A 17,430-nucleotide genomic window follows, 5' to 3' on the forward strand; every position below is an offset into this window, starting at 1 on the left:
CTTTTCAGTGTCTGTGGGGACAGGACAAGGGGCAACGGCTGCAAGTTGGAGCACAGGAAGTTCCACAGCAACATGGGGAAGAACTTTTCCCCAGTGAGGGTGAGGGAGCCCTGGGACAGGCTGCCCAGGGGGTGTGGAGTCTCCATCTCTGGAGAGATTCCAGCCCCGTCTGGACGCCGCCCTGTGCAATATGAGCTGGGGAGCTGCTCTGGCAGGGGGTTGGACCCCATGGGCTCTGGGGGTCCCTTCAACCCCTCTGATTCTGGGATCTGTCTGGGTAGCAGTGTGGCAGAAGAGGGCTTGACCCTAGGTCACAAAGAATCCAGAGCCAGGCAACAAGAAGGAGGAAATGTTTAGAAAACTGTGCAAAAGGGGAAAGCTGGGAAGAACTGAATTTGGAGTAGAAAAAATAAGGAATTGAAGGGCAAGAGATGTAATAGGGTCATGATCCTCCAGCTCTGAGGAGCAATTATCTTTCTGTGTCTGCTGTGGGTGGGATCAGAGGGAAGTGAGGTTTAGGGTGGGTGAGGAGGGAACTTTTCATCACGTGGTGTAAAATGGAAGTGTGAACAGGTACTGTGGGGATCCTGGGTTCACCCTCTGTGGAGGAGTTGGGTGAGGCAGTACTTCGTGCCGAGGGTTCGGGTGTTCATGTGACTAATGGTAGAAGAGGAATTCCCAAAGCCCTGGCCATGCTGTGTGTCTGAGTGAATGCCAACAGCCTCTTCTATTTCTGGGTGGAATTACACCTTAAACAGGTAATGCTTCTGCTCTCCAACATAGAAATTGTGTTTAAGGGACAGTTCTATTACCTTTGATGTCAGTGGTGGCAAGTTGGTGGCTACCATTGGTTTTCCCACAAGAATACTGGTGTCCAAGGACTGTTAACAAAACACCAATTTTCTGTATAATTATCTAGCTCCTTTCCCCTCACTTTTTGCCCAGCTTTATCCATCCTGTAGGTTCAGAACTCCCCAATTAGCCTCTTTATTGTATAGTAATACTTCTTGGGGTATCAGACTGGGATGGGGATGGATCTGAGGGGGTTTGGCACTTGCTTTTTTTTCTTTTTTTATTCTTTAAAACATACCCTGCCACAAAATAATAAGTTGTAAAGATGAAGCAGACAAAAGGCAGCACAGAGAAACAGCAAGTTAATGTTGGAAGTGAGGAGAACAAAGTCATCTGGTGATAGAGGGGAATGGAGAAGCTGCTATCCCACTATCATTCCCATTCGTATTTCTTAAAGATCTTCCTTGGGATACAGTTTTAATCTTCATTTGTCCCTCTCTTCCCTTCTATAATAACATCAAAGATCCTTTCTTATTATAGGAGAGAGCAGATGGTAGAGGTGAATAATGTCTGGACAAATATTAGGAAAAGACTAGTCCAGCAGGCAAATTTTTCCCACCCCCTTTATATATAAACACCTGTACACACACCTTACATTGCTGGAAAGGACTCCTGAAGTGGCAGGGTGGGAGACGTGGTGATGCCTGGAAGCACAGCCAGGAAGCAAGATGGTTATTTTGAAGGAAAAGGGTGCTCTCTGGAAGTTGTGTTTGCAGGGGGAGAAGCAAAAGGCAGCTTATTTTTCTTTTGCTGGGGGAACACTGGGATTTACAGCCCAGGTGTGTCAGAAATTGAGAAGTCAGGGGGGGCCAGGGCGTGCACACGTCCTCGTGCACTGACACTGGCTGTTACAGTTAAGGGATTAAGCATCTTGAAGGAATAAGCCAATTATAAGAAGCTCCTGCACAGCAAAAATTAGACAACACAGTAATTAATAACCTTATTAAATAGCAATATTTGGGCACTGAACCAGAGCGTATGAATCAGAGTGAAGCATTCTTGGCTGAACACACCACTTGAAGTGTTGACACTTGTAGGGAAGGCGGTCTGTGTGGAACCCAGGAAGCTTTGGGGCAGTATGTCTGCTGAGCAAGTAGTTCTTCCTCGTGTCCTTTCATGTTGGTGTGAAACTTTCTCTTAATTATTTGGGCCAGGAAAGGACAGTGTCTCTTATTTTTGGCGGGGTAGCATCCTCTTGTGCTGGCAGCCAAACAAGCACTCTCTTAGGGCTGTTTTATACAAAAAAAAGGCTCCTCAAGCAGAAAACTGAACTTTCTTCCCCCTTCTCCTTTGCCTTTTTTGAGAGGACACTTGCCAGGAGCTTGTGCTCATCAATAATCAGTGTCAGTACCTTGCCCACCCCTAGGTCAGATGTAAAGAGGTGAGATTGCAGCTGGTGAAGGGTCTGCATGCCCTGAGCTGCCAAGGGATGCAGTGACCCTGGGCTGTGTGGCTTGCACTGCTGGCTTCTCTGCAAATGCCTGCAGCTTCCAGGCAGCACAAGCATGGGAGGGCACGGGCCAAGGACAACCTGTCTCCTGAACCTTCCAGACAGTTCTTTCCTTCTGAAGCTGTGTGGCAGGAGCAATGGTGTGTCCTTACAACCCCATGTGCTTGTGCACAGAAGTAGCCTTAACCCTAAGTAAAGGTCACTGTGGCCATGGTGAGGCACATGTGTTTGCTGAGCACGCGTGGGACACGGTGGGACACTCTGCTTCCTGACCCTGACTGCAGCAGCAGGGATCTGTCTCATGTGCTGCTTGTCACAGTAAATATTCTTGAAGCTCTGCTGCTTTATTTTTTTTTTTCCCTAAGCCTACTTTATCTCATCTTTAAGGAAAATCAAATATGCAAATGATGAAATCAATTAACATTTTTGTAGTTTTCTTTGGAGAGGCGGTGATAAATGGTGGTGTGTTCTCACAACTCCTTTGTGTCCCTGGTTAAACGCTGCGCAGGAGGCTGAGAAATATACAGGGGAAGGAAACAAAATCATGGGGTTTTTCAGTGCAAGGCATGTATTTTTCTGAAGATAGACCCTGAACACGTGTGATTGTGCTTCTGTATACAGTCACACAGAGCAGTTGGGTTGGAAGAGCCTTGTGGAGGCTGCCTGGTGAAGGCAGAAGCAGCTGAGATGGTGGTAGGTCAGTGGGATGCCCAGTGCTTGGGAGGGGATGGGGCATGCAGGGTGCCTCACGTGTGGCTCCTGTGGGCACAGAGTCACCAAGGGCAACTCCAAGTACTTGAGCAGTGGGGTTTCCTCCTTGTTTCCTCCTTGCCCACATCAGCTCACTGCAGAGGACGTGGAAGTGGTACTTGGTTTAAGGGGGGGAGCGGTGCGTGTGGCTCATTAGGGGGACCCGGTGGCTTTCTGTGAGCAGTGCTGCATCCATGCCAGTGGCTCTGCAGTCTGTACATCAGCTCTTTCCTTGGTGCTTTATCTGGAAGTGCCATTTCAGGGCACTCCAGGCTGTGTGTTTCCAGGAGTTATCGCTCCTCAAGCCCTGGAATGGCACCTGAGGCGTGCAGTAATGGCCCAGGAATGCAATGACTGTCATGTCTTACTGTTTACAGCTTTCACAGGAGACACGCTTCAAAGAGAAATCTCCATGTTCATAATGGGCTATCAGTTTCTTTGCCCTCTTCATCCTTGCTATGGCTGTCTTACATAAACTCTGAAGTGCAGCGGCTGTGGGAGAGAAGCAAGAGACAGAAGGTCAATGGAGACAGAATAATAATGGGGTTTATGCATTTTATTTTTTTAAATGGCAGCTTTCAACCCAGCAAGTGAGAGGAAACCTCCCAGTTCTAGGATGTGGTCCACTCTGAAGACATCTGGTCATAGACATTAGCAGGGCCAGAGGGACATGGTAGAGAGTCAGATACCCAAAGGACTACCCAACCCCTTGTGTGTAAGGGGTGGAAAAAAGAGCTCTTACTACCAGAGGTAAAATTAGCCCTCATACACCAGAAAAAGAAGCAGCTTCTGCTATTACTTTCTTTTTTTATTTAGAAACCTGTTGTGAGTGATGCTGAAACCCTTCCCCCACGCTTTTGGTAGGGTATTGGGCTAGTTTTTGTTTCACAGTGGTAAATTCAGCTTGTACTACAAGGTGTAGCTGGGCTCTTTGGGAAACCACTGCTTTGTGAGGTTGAGCGCTGGGTATCGTAAGGGAACTGCAGTCTTGCTCATGAATGAAAACTCCAATGGCTTTTCCCTCAAACTGGAGTGCGTTGTGGGGTGGAGACAGGGGGTGGAATAAGTTTAAACCAATTTTTTTCTCTTTTATTTTTTTAAAACAAATCTACTGACTGAATTTAAATTAATTTAAAATCCCAGCCCAACTGAGGGCTCAGTGTCTCTTTTGCATATACCAACAGAGTGATACTGATGCCTCTTTCTCCCTGTATCACTGATCCTCTCGGAAGGCTTGGCCATACGTGACACTTGTGCAGATACCAGCAGTTAATGTTGATGGATTTGGCTGGGGATGGATGGCAGCACTCCCTTGCCTGGAGGTTTCAGTGTTCCTGGAGGGAGCCGACACAGGCAGGTGTCACTGAAACCCAGGATGTTACACAGGGGTGGAAGCTGAGGAAAGATGTCAGCTCTGTAAGACCTCAGCAGGGTTTCTGGGACCCATGGCTGAGGATGAATTTATATGCTCCCCCTAACCTTTACCCCCCTCCCCCCCAGGCCTGGGGGAGCAGGCTGGGTTTTGGTGCTTGGTCTTTTCCTTTTGAGAGGGGCACTTCCCAGAGTGTCCCCCTCACAATGCAGCCCAGGTGAAGGCTTTGCCTTCCCTCCTTTGCAGAAAGGGAGGTTTGCAGATGTCTCTGCCCATCACCTTCCCAGCCAGGCATCTGCAGGAGAAGGGGAAGCGTTATCTCTGCAGGAATATGGGAGACAGCCTGAGTTACTCTGGAAAAGACTTGGCATGTGCAGTTAAATCTTGTTTTCATCCACAGCCTTGTATGTCATTAACTGGCATGAATTTTGCCTCTGTGAGTAACGTGCGTCTGTCTGCCAGTCCCTCCCTCTGTCTCCTTTCATCTCCCCATCCCTCCCAAGTGATGCTTCAGCTCTGCTCTGCCTGTCACCTTGGGCATCATCCTGCCCAGCTCTTCCTGGTTTTGGGCCATGCCATAGAATTCTGAGCCCTCCATGACATTGCCTCTTAGCTGGGTTTCTTTGCTCCATGAACACTGGGAGAGCCTCTTCCAGGGCTTTGTGGGTGGTGGGGGAGTGTGCATGGGCTCTCTGGAGAGTGTCAGGATTTAAATCACTCCAGGAGCCTCAACCAAGTGCAGAACCTCCAAGGGTGGCCTGTCCCCTCCCACTATCGTTGTGCCATGATGCTGGCCTTACCATCTACTCCTTGTGCTCCATCCCACCTGCTGTAGCTTGGAGGGATGAGTGTTGCTGTGGGAAAAGCACTGATGGCAGTGCCAAGTGGCACAGAGGCACCCGAGCTTTTCCAGGTCAGATGGGAGATTGGACATTTGTGTGGCCAGCGGCTGGAGTCAGGAAATCTCATTAAAAGGAGAGTTATCAAGTTCTGGGGATTTAGAAGAGGATTTTTTGTTGTTGTTTTTGTTGTTGTTGTTTTAACTTTGTGTTATTGCTCTAAGGGGAAATCTGTGTGGCTGAATGTATCTGAGGGTGCTGTGTGTGTTGGAAGGGCTGGCAGCCTTGCTGTACAGGGACCAGGACGAAGGAGACAGCATGTGGCAGCTTTTGGTCCTTCCTTCTCCCCCAGAAGGCAGCTCTGCCTGAGGTGGACAGAATGGGTGCTGAGCTCCAGCTGGGATAAGCCAAGGGTGTGAAGCAGCTGAGCCTTTGGCCACTGCATGCCCTGTACCTGGCTCCAGGCTCTGCCCCGGTCGCTTGTGCTGTGCTGCAGCAACGCTCTGTAGCTGCAGTGGGGCTGCCACTGTGGGTCCTGCTGTGCCCCTGTGTGTGCTTTCTGCCACTGAGCCCTGCTGAAGCAGCAAGCTGGTTTCTGTATGCCACAGCTCTTCAACCTCGTTAATCACTCTGGGCTTAAATAATAATCTACTGCAACTGTCTAGAGGGGAAAAAGGTGGGTGGGGGGTGGGGGGGGAAATGACAGCAAGCATGCCTGGCAGTTTTGTACCTTCCCCACTTTTCTCTCTGTGCACCTTGTGTGTAAATTTTGAAGTCTTGAAGTTTACAACCTGCCCCAGCTGTAGCTCTCTCAGCCCCGTGTTCTTGGCACCGTGCTGCACCCAGTGCTGCTGGTTAACTCTGCTGAGGGCACCGATTCCTCCCTGTCCCTTCAATCCCCTTGCTGATCTACTAAGTGTCAGGGCTCTGACTCTTTCTCTCTTTCTTTCTCTCCCTTTCTTTCTCTCTTTCTCTCTGTCTTTTGCAGTATGCAGTACTGGGCCAGGAGGCTGGAGCAGGAGATTGATGGAGTGATGAGGATATTTGGTGGAGTCCAGCAGCTCAGAGGGGTAAGCTGTCTGTCTTGTACCTGTGCTGCCTTCCTCGTGGCAATGAATGTTCTGGTCTGTGGAGGTGACTGGTGTGCATACTTGCACTAAGTCACCTCCCTGCTCACTCCATGCAGGGGTTGTGGCTGCCTGTGCTTGTGGTTGATGGTCAATTGAATGGGGTTGTCAGGTGTGTGGGAGTGAGTGTGTCTTGTATCTGTCTGTCTCTCGGGCTGCATGTCACTACGATCAGAGCATGTACCTGTGGGTTGTGGTGGGGTTTTTCTTCTTCTATGACATGCTAAATGCATCTTAAAACCACCTAACCTGTCCTCCAGGGACTGAAGGTAGTTTAATTTGTGTTTCAATTTTAAACATCTGTTGACAAAGCAGGAAGCATTCAGGAGAGAGCTTGACTAGCCAGGGGAAGCTCTGTGGTTTTAAATACACATTGCAGGTAAAACTAATTCTTGTTTGGCTTCTGTTGCTGAGTGCCACAAAACCCTGTTCCTGATGCCAGCTTCTGCCTCCTGCTCCATGATGGAGCTCCGGGGCCCGGGCATGGCAGGCTGCAGAAGCCAGACCCCTTCCTTTCCTGGCAGCAGAGCTCTGAGTTGGGTTAAGGCAGTTACAGAACAGCTTTGTTGTGGTTTGTTAGGCTTGTGGGTCAAAGGGTCTTTAAGACCTTCCCTGTTTCCCATTCCCAACACTGCTTTGCTGCCTGGACATTTTGAAATAATTTGAGATTAGGGTTATGGTTATCATTTGAGATTAGGGTTATGGTTATCATTTGAGATTAGGCTTTAGTCCTAAAGAAAAATGAGCTTCTCTGGCATGGTGCATTTGTTGTCCCAGGGAAAAGCATGGGGGTGTATTTGTTTTCTTATGGCAGTGGCATGTTCTCCGATCCCAGCGGGTCTTGCACCAGTGCTGGCCAGTCTTCCACAGAGTTGTTCATGTGTTTCACTCTTGGTTGTAACCCATTTTCCAGGCACAGAACTCTGGCTATTTTCCTTTCAATGCTTTTTCAAATGAGGTTATCAGAAGGCTTGCAAACTCCCAGTGGTTGATCCCTTCCTTTGCGCTCGTGTTGGAGCTCTGGAACGGGGTGTCTGCGCTTTGCTCCCGATCATTTCCACTGAACTTCAGCTGAGACAGCCTTTGTGTGTGGCATGAGAAGTGTAGACACCACAGATGTGTTTTGTTGGATCCATGTATTTGTGCACCTCAGCTTTGCATGTCAGCAGGGGCTTAGAGCTGGGGACCCAAGTTTTCCAGGCAATACCTCGGCGCAAAGGCCAGCGTGCTCTTGAGCAGAGCACACTTCAGAAAAGAAAGAGACTGCTACTACATTTTGTACATGTCCTCTCTTACAATTTATTCTTATTAGCTTTGATTTTGCTCCTTTGCATGTTAAATAGGTATGTCATGTAATTTTTTTAATGCCATAATTAAATAGAAATTACACCTCCAATTTGCCAGCACTTGACTCCTATTGGCCAGTCAGTCAATTACAGGTAAGAGAGCTTCCCACTTCTTCTGTTTAATTCTTCTCCTAGAACATAGTGCATCACTTTAATGGATTAAAACCAGACAAACTGACTACAGGGGGACTGAAGGGGCTGTTTTTTGAAATCTGTTTTGGAACCTTCTCGTGAAGGGGAGGAGCTGTGCATGATTCTTGTATCTGGTGAATGCATAAACCACCTGAAGCCAAGAAACAAGGTGGTGAAAATTCCCACTTGCTGCTGTTAAAACCCTAGAAAGGACCAGAAGGAGCTGTCTGTGGATCTCCAGGGGGAAACCTGGGATGGGGAGTTCAGCTTTGTTTCCTAAGTGCAGTATCAAGGGAGCGACACTTAAAGACCACATCACTTGCTAGTGTAAACTAGAGTAGCTTCACTGATGTCAGATAGTACAGAGAGCTTCATCCTGAGCAGTACTTGCAGGGAGTCCTCTTACTCACTGGTTGCACACAGGTTCATATGGCTTGCAGTGTGGGGCTCTAATGCCATAAAGTGTGTAACTTACTCAGACATGGGAAAAAATAATGTGGAAATCCATATTTGCTGCAAGCACACTAGAAATGTAGAGGGTGGCAGCTAATTCCTAAGGTTGGAACTCGGTCCATGCTTCCCTTCTGGTAAGGGACACTCACTTGGTAGCTCAGCTTGCTGCATTGTTGTGCTGACTTGCAGCCGGGGTGCAGGGGTTGGAGGCTGCTGCCACCCTGCAGAGCTGTGGTGTGTCCCAACAGTGAGTGAGCAGGCTTGGGCACCCAGGGGAAGCCACTGAGGACCTCTGGGAGCTGAAATGCCCGTCTAGCTGGAAGGGAATCCCACCCACTCCAGCTCCCATGGGTCGGTGAAGCCTGTCAGCGCTGGGGGAGGTGCTGTGTGAGAAACACATCTTCCCTTTCCAGTTCAGGCCTGACTGATAGTGGCAGACCAGTAAATAATAATAAAAACACCTTCCTCTGAGGTTTGTCAGGTTTACTTAGAGGTACATTTTCTTTTCCTTGGGTTGTTGTGAAAGGATGTGGACCTGTTCTTTGGTTATTGACTGAAATCGTATAACTGTTGTAGCATATGAGGCATGAAATTTATTGTCAGAAATATGGCATCCAGGAACATAAGTGCTGAATATTTTATCTTGCTGGAGTGCTGCCTACCCAAGAATTACTTTTATTTTAACTTCTCAGCCATTTCCTAGGGTTGGGACACTACATGTGAGATGCCCCTGTCCTGCAGGGTGGACAGGCAGTCATCCCATGTGCTTCCCCAGGGAGATTACCCAAGCTCATGCCACTCAGATACTGCTTTGCTCATGTGGAACATCTTTCTCTGCAACAGTGACAGTGGGTAAGAAGCTCTGATAGGCAAGGGCGTGTTGTGCCAGGGGCTCACCTTTCAGCCCTGAGGTACCACCTCATTTCTCTGAGGTCCAAGCAGTCAGATGGGCTGCGTTGGGGCTGTGTGTCTGTCTGACCAGTGTGGGCTCAGAGCTATGGAGAGGACTGTCACCTCACTGAGTTGGTTCTCTGCCCGGTGAAGTTCAGCCCTGGGTGCCTGTGGTGCAGGAAAATTTGGCTGGCTGATTGCTCCAGACATGCCTCAAAACAAACCCAGCGCTCAGAGGTTACAGCGTGTTGCTTTGTCTCTCCATCCTCACCTCCCTTGTGGCTCACCAGAAATAATTGAGAGCACAAATCGTTCCTAATATAACTCTGGCTGGCACAGTGATATGTGGAACCCAAAATGCTAGCTGAATAGGCTGACATTCCTTAAATGATTTCATTTTAGGATGAGGAACACTACACTAAAAACCCAACTCCCTGACTTCTATTCTTTGCTGCTCGTGGCTTTCTTCATGGCTCTGGTGGACTCTTCATCACTTTGCAGGACAAGAAAATGTTTGGGTTTGACATTTCTGGCTACACTGCAGTAAATTCCTGTTTCTTCCAGTGTTTTGGCACAAGTAAAAGTTGTTAACTTCAGTCAAAAGTGGGCAGATTTGTGGTGTTGCCAGCTGTAGATGGTTGCTTCACGTTGCAAACCCTGCTCCAGGGTAGACTTTCTGGTTGAGATAGACTTCCCATGGTGGTGCAGCCCCATCCCAACCTGCCAGTGTCCTCCTGTGCTGGTGGGCCCACAGCAGCAGACCCATGTGTGCTGTTGGGTGCTCTGCCTCACTGAGCAGCTCTCCTGGAGGCTATGTTAAACCTTCCTTGTCAGATGGCCAGGCTGATGTTGCAAGCCTTCTCTGGCTTGGTACCTAAATTGTGCCTGATCCTGTGTCTCCTGAGGTGAGCAGCTACCTGGCCAGACCATCCCTTCCCCCTCTAGTACCTTTTACCTGTGGCTGCCTGGTGAGGGGCTTGTTTCTTTGCTGAAAATCACTGAGGAAGCCTAAGCCCTTGGAATGAGATGGAGAAAAACTAAGTGGTGTGAGTGCTGAGCCCCCTTTTCTGCTCCATCTTCCTTTCTACTCTTGTCTCTGGCTGTCCTTCCTGAGGACTGCTTCAGTGGCAGGGACCAGCACTGACCTGGAGGCATTGTGCAGCAGTGATGCAGCCTCTCCCTGTCTTGCAGACAGGTGTTAGTGGATCTGGTCCCTTCCTGAGCCTGTTCTCTTCTCCGTGGTGTGGATGAACAGGAGTTAGTCTGGCAAGCTGGTTTTGTGCCATCCTTCCCTTTCCCCTGGGAAGCCAAGAGATAGTGTCTGGGCCTGCCTCACCAGCTTGTGATGGGGGACAGGGATGCTGCTGAGCATCCACGCAGGTCTAGACAGGGCAGGGTGGCCCCAAACCTGAGCCCGGGCTGAAGTGTGGTGAGCAGCTTGGAGGCAGAGCTGGGCAGGCAGTGAGCCTCTGCAGGAGCTGTGCTTGGTCCTTAGCATGTGTGTGACATGGGAAGGCAGACGAGCCCAGGGGACATGAAGACTCCACTGTGCCCCCTGGGATGCAGCCCACTCCTCACTGGGGCTTTACTGAATGTGGCAGGGCAGAAGTGGCTGGACTTGGTCCTTGTAATCACCAACATCTTTGACTTCAGGGGATGTTTCATTGCTCTCTCTTTCATTACTGCTTGTTATCTTGTGCTGTTTTCTCAGCTTTGTTTTGCCAGTTTGGCATCTCTGCCTGGCAGAAGTGCTGCTCTTCGTTCATCTGGCCTTAGAGAGGAAGGACAAATCCTGCTGGCCAGGTCTTGAGCCAGAGTGACCAGCATCTGTGTGGATGTCCCCACCTTTGCCTGCCTCACAGCATCACCTGCAACCTGCCTGTCCCTTCTGCTCAGTGCTGATTCTTTGATATATCACCTCTTGTTCTTCTAAAGCATGGCCATCCTTGGGTGGGGGCAGCTGCAGGAGAGGACCTGGGGTTGAGTGGTGCACAAAACAGACCTTACCTTGAAAACCCAGTACACTGGCAGAGTTTTGGCTCAGAACTAAAAAAACCTTGTATATCATTCACCTTGTATATCACTGCAGACACTAGCACCCCTCTTGGGGTGGGGTCTATGCAGTGCCAAGTGTTTCACATGGTCCCTTCCAAGACAGCTGGTACAGAGTGGAAGAGTCTCTTCAGTCCCAGTAAGGCATGTTCTTATCAAAGGACAAGGTTTTCCTCTCAACTCTTCTGATCTTGGTTAACTACTGGCATAATAGTAACATAGCCTAAATCTTCCAAGTAGCTGTGGTAGTGTAGGATGTTTAATTTGCTCTTTTGGTTCTCTGGGTGTAGAAACAGTCACCTGGTCATTCAGTAGGACGGGAGGATTGGGAACTGTTGATGGGATTTTAAGTGAATGATGCTAGAGGACTGGAGTTCCCCTGCATGCAGGGTCTGAGAAGCACGTCTGCTTCTAAAGTGTTCAGTCAGATGCACTGGGTGTTCATAGGAGGACAGTGATGTGGTCCTTAGACATGGCAGAGTTGGGGAAAAAGATCCTTTTGATACTCAATCCAGCATCATAATCCACAGATTGGATTTCAGAACTGTGTGGCAGAGTGTATCCGACCTTTTCCTTCTGAATCAGCTCCAGGCTCTGGAGTGGGAGACAAGAGATGCTGAGTGGAGTTGAGAGAAGGAGTTTGAGCCTAAAGCTCCAACACACGTAGCCAGCTGCTTCTGCTGCTGCAGCACCAAATGCTTTCCTTCCAAACGCTGCAAGGGGAAAGGACCTACTGAGTTCCCCAGCACCCAGTGCCCGTCCGGGAGCTGACCAAGAGCATGGAATCTGTACCCCAGTGAGATGATGCCTAGCTCCAGCCTTATCTGTCTGATCCTTGCAGTCCTCCCCCTTCCCCCTCCCCCCAGCACACACAGCCTGCTTCCGCACGCCACTGCTGTGCCCTCCCCTGCTCCTCATGTTTGATAAGAGGAAGCGTGCGATGCCAGATAAACACATTCCTGTTCCAAACTGCTTGGGTTTATTTTAATCTGCCTGGGCCGTTCAGCAGTCTCAGCACTCTGCTCAGCACTGAGCACAAAGCCAACAATATATTACCAAGGAGGAGCATTTAAATGCTCTCAGCCTTGCACCACCTTGGTTGGAGAAGGGAGGTCCTGTGCCACCCTCTGCTCCAGCCAGCGTCCGCCGTTGCCAGCCCCCTTACACCCATCGTCTCACTTCTCACTCTTTTCCCCTCTACTAGAACCATATTGTATCCGTACTGGGAGATGTCAGGGAAACATATGCTCCAGCTTTTAGTACATTTGCATAATTAGAGTAATGTGTATGAATAATTTATAGCTGGATGTGGCTGCTCAGTGTGTGACGTTAGCACCCCTCGCTAAATCCTTTCCAGTGGGTGGTGTAGATCCTGCACCAGAGCCATTGTGCCGCTGCGGCTGCAGCCTGTTGGCAGGTGCAGGAGCCCAGCTTGGAGAGATCAGGGTGTGCATAGATATATATACATGTGTGTGTGTATATATTTGTGTGTATATATATAGTGGAGAAAGATGGGCAGTTACAGTTGTAGGGAAGAGCAGGCTAGAAGCCTCAGAGGCTGAAATGCCTCAGACTCAGGCTCAAAACTTGCTCCGTCTATGCAGCAGCTGTGAATGAAAATGTTCTGCAACATTTGAAAGCTGAGGCAGGGGGGTTTTGCAGCAGGGCTGAGGTAGGACCAGTTTGTGTGCCTGGTTTATGGGTGGTTTTTTTAAATGGCTTTTTCAGATCATAAAACTTAGCAGCTTTTGGGGGGATAAACTTGCCCATACTGTGTCACAGAGTCTGATCTCAATCAGTTGTTCAATAAATAGTAGCAAAGGATTGCCTGGGCACTGTCTCACTATTTACCAGCTCTTTAGTGTGTGAGTTCTCATGCTGGAAAGGCCAGAGTCCCAGGTATGGTTTTGAAAGGAGTGATCAGAGTGCTTGAATTCTGGTACTTATGCTCCAGTTAATTTTAACTTTAACTGTATTTGGTCCTTTCCTTGGTTTGAGGTCTTTGGCTGGAAAGCAGTAGGCAAACTGGAGTGAAGATCAGGCACGCACACTCATCAGCTCATTAGTGTTACCCTCTGGGAAACTGAGGCAGATGCCTAGGCTGAGCCAGCCTGCATGGTGAAGGGGTGGCACCACCCGGACCGGTCTCCATGGCTTACAGCCAGCAGGTCCTTGGAGGTACATGTCCAGAGGCGTACCCAGCACAGCCATAGACCTCGCAGCCCTCACTTGGACCCTTTTCACCTGACTTTTCTCTACTGTGTGAAGGAAAGATGCTTGCAGCTTGTTGGCAAGTTAGCAAAATTGGAGGGGATCGCCATGCAGTGGCTGCAAGTTGGAGCATGGGAAGTTCCACAGCAAGATGGGGAAGAACTTTTCCCCAGTGAGGGTGAGGGAGCCCTGGGACAGGCTGCCCAGGGGGTGTGGAGTCTCCATCTCTGGAGAGATTCCAGCCCCGTCTGGACGCCGCCCTGTGCAATATGAGCTGGGGAGCTGCTCTGGCAGGGGGTTGGACCCCATGGGCTCTGGGGGTCCCTTCCAACCCCTGGGATTCTATGATATGGAGTCGTTGCTGATCTAGATTGCTGTTAGCGACCAGTTCAGTGAGCCCAGCATCAGGAGGTGCCTGCATCTCTGCACGTCTGCCTGCGCAGCTCTGCACGCCGCGTCCGAAAGCGCAGCTTGTGTGCCAAGCCAGCCAGCCACCATGTTTGGAACATCCTCATGAATGTTCAGCAGAACTCTTCCAGTGATAGGTGTTGGCATTAAGCGAACCTGTGGGAGTGATGAGGCCTTGGTGGATGTTTCTGGAAACCTCCCTGAGCTGGGCTGTCCTGCCCCTGGCTGTGTGCTCCCCATGTCTGCTCCAGGCTAAGTGTTGCCTTCGCATCACATTTGAAACCCAAGTGAGATGAAATCCAAACCAGCCCTGCCAGAATGCAGGATGAATAATTAGCTGGAGATCATTAAAGTTTGCCCCTTTAAAAACATACATAGATTATTCTTTAATAGAAAGTTAATTGTTTTATTAATCTCTCCAGGTGGTTCTTTCCCTTTACATTCACAGGGGAATTGATCTAGCCTGGGATTCAGTCTCCTGTGAGCAGGGCTTGTAACCAAAAATGCAGCTCTGTTGCTGACCAAGCTACAAAACAATAACAAATCTGTATACCTATTTCATCATAGTCCCAGACTTGAAATATTATTTATAGGCTGTAAGAGCCCCCTCAGCATGAAATGCTGCAGGCTGTGGAGCTTGCGTTTCTCTTCCTAGTAGGTTTGTCAAGCGCATGCTTGGGAGTGGACAGTTGGGAATCCTGGTTTTCATGTGGCCAGTTAATCCCTTCCAAATACCAGGCTGTGGAGGAGCCTGCAACTGCCATTGCTGAAATCTGCAGCTGTACCAGAGCTTCAGATGAGTTGGCTGGGTGGCTGTATGGGTTGGAAGGGACCCCAAGGATCACAGAGCTCCAACCCCCCTGCCACAGGCAGGGACACCAACCTCCAGGTCTGGAGCTACACAAGGTTGCCCAGGGCCCCATCCAACCTGGCCTTGAACACTCCCAGGGATGGGGCACCCACCCCCTCTCTGGGCAGCCTGTTCCAGCCCCTCACCACTCTCTCTGTAAAAAAACTTCCCACTAATACCCAATTTAATCATTCCTTCCTTTAGCTTTAATCCCTGTCCTGCCATTCTCTACCCTTTTAACAAGCTGATTCCCCTCCTGTTTCTCTGCTCCCTTCAGGGACTGGAAGGCTGTAATGAGGTCCCCCCACAGCCTTGTCTTCTCCAGGCTGAACCAGCCCAGCTCCCTCAGCCTCTCTCGGTAGGGGAGCTGCTCTAGCCCTGTGATCATCCTTGTGGCTCCTCTGAACCCTCTCTGGTTTTATAGGTACTTATTTCCTCTGAATTATTCAGGGTTAAAATATTATGGTAGGAGAGGGAGAGAGAGAGAGTGGCATCTGCTATTAGAATAGCCTTGTCTTCCTCACTGAAGTCCAGGTGATGTGCTTGTATCAGAGAGCTTTGCTTGGAGACCTATGCTGTGATTAAAACTGTGGGTTTTGGTTGCTTTACGGAGAGACAGCTCTGCTTTCAGGAACAACCACCTCTTGAGGGACCCTGGATTTCAGTAACCTTTGAGGTTCTCTAGCTTTCCAGCACTTGTATCCTTTGCAGCTGATTTGACAATGCTGTGTACAACGAGCTTGGAAAAAAAAAAACCCACTCATGTGTCTTCAAGAGAAGCTTCTAGCTTGAGAGGTCATACCCAAATGAGGGGAGAAAGGAGGATGACCAGGCGAAGGAGGAAATGTAGCAGGAAGGTGATGCTAATGGTTATGGATTCTCCTCTCCTGTCTGCTGCCCTCAGGCTGTTCAGTGCCCACTGATGCAAGTGGAGCATCTCTTTTGTTTTGATATATTTTGGAGGATTCCAGTTTCATTTTTAGGGGATTTATTTATTTATTCACCAGAGTTCACATTTTGCTGACTTTCTCCCTTTTCTAACTGACTTTTCACACCTCTCAGAGTCCCAGGCAGGTTCAGTATATGTTTGTTCAGCACCTACCATAACCAATAGCGTCATGCTTTGTGGACACTGACCGTAGTATAAATATTAAATAGTAAGTAAGAGAAGCACTGAGAGAAGCCCTGTCTGAATGAAACATGAGCTCTGCCTGTAGGAAGCGATGCTGTGAGGTGCACAGCGGTTTCCATCGGGGCAGCTCCCTAAACATCCATGAGTAGATGTGCCTTGGACTCCGTAGCAGGGTCTAGATGTTTGTATGTGTCAGAGAAGCCGCTCCAGGGATTGTTTAAGCCGCAGCATTAGTTATTGTCTGTTGGATGCCCAAGTGAAGCCTTTTGCTTGTAGCTAGGAGGCAGGAAGCAGATTTTCAGTTCCCTGCTGTGACTGTAAGGCCAGGTAAATAGAGAAGGAGGAGGCAGCAGGGGGTTTGTGTGACTTGAGGAGCGAAGAAGATTGTAATGGTTAATGGTAAACGTTGGATTACTTTTAAAAACAAGTAGGTCATTGAAGATACCATGGCTGGTGAGTGGAAGAAGAAAGGTGGATTTATTCCTTGTTCTTCTAAAGATTGATATGCTGTAAAGCTCACTTTGCTGCTCAGCATGCTTTCATTTTTAATTTTGGAAGGTCTTTGTTTCTGGTTTTGTCAGTGATCCAGCAAGGATGACACTGGACCTGAGATGAGGGAGCTGGGCTCTTCAGAGGAGCATCGGTTCCCCATTCCCCAGGGCACTGTGAGTAGGCTGTGCCTTTACCATAGTGCCTCCTGGCAGCATCAGCCGGTGTTGCCCTTTCCTGATGTAGCAGGGGTTTGCCTGTGACCCTACGGTGCTCAAGAACAAATACTTAAGAACCAAACTGTCTTTTCTGGCCCTTTGGCAGGATGCTGGCATGCAAGACAAACATCCTTCTCCATCTCTACCTTTGATAGAAGGTAAAGGATGGCTGCTTTACATCTGGGGGTAATTATTTGATGTGAGATGTCTATATAAAGAGAGTATTCATAGTGTCTACGCAGTGTACATCGGATTCTGAGTATAAATGAGAGCTCCAATGTACTGTTAAACTCTCAGTGTCTCGGTGTTTATTGAAAAAGAAATCATTGCATGATAGGACCATGCTTACATCTAGTGCATTTCATGGCTGATTATTAAAATTACTTGGAAACAAGTTTGCTCTCTCATCTCAGTACAGAAGAGAAGGAAGATATTACAGTCTGTCTGCTGCAAGTGGGTGAACTGAGGCTCGGGCAAGGGAAGCCCTTACGCTGCACAGGGATGTGATGGAGGGCAGGGGAGGGAGCCTGAGAGGCTTATCTTCCAAATGTCTTCCTTAATAACAAGCATTTGCTTTGGCACTTCTGGCCCATGACTGCATCTGTTAGCGCTGAGCAGTGTGGGTCCTCAGAAACACAAGGGAGACGCAGGAACTCTCCGTGTCCAATTCTCCCCTAGGAAGCTTATTTCTGGCCACGTGTTTCACAAGCAGCAGCTTCTTGTTTATCTTTACAGTGTTTATAACACGTGGCATCTTTTCTCTGGCTCTGCCCTCAGCTCCCTCCGGTGACCAGGTGATTCACCTTCACTCCTGCCTGGCCTCTGCTGTGGCCGAGTGCGAGTTCGGAGGGCTGTGCT

General features: G+C 49.1%; 1 protein-coding gene across 1 annotated transcript in view; it reads left to right on the top strand.

The window, feature by feature from the left end:
* Positions 1 to 6,251: 6,251 nt before the first annotated feature.
* The window catches only part of CACNA2D2 (calcium voltage-gated channel auxiliary subunit alpha2delta 2), a gene marked incomplete at its 3' end in the record, with an annotated part of 212,088 nt that continues 200,909 nt past the window's right edge, over positions 6,252 to 17,430 (top strand). The window contains exon 1 of the mRNA XM_084269755.1: positions 6,252 to 6,333. Coding sequence (XP_084125881.1) covers positions 6,253 to 6,333 — 81 coding nt within the window. The 5' untranslated portion in view covers position 6,252. The remainder of the gene's footprint in view (positions 6,334 to 17,430) is intronic.

Source organism: Gallinula chloropus (assembly GCF_964237585.1).
Source record: "Gallinula chloropus genome assembly, chromosome: 12".
NCBI lineage: Eukaryota > Metazoa > Chordata > Aves > Gruiformes > Rallidae > Gallinula > Gallinula chloropus.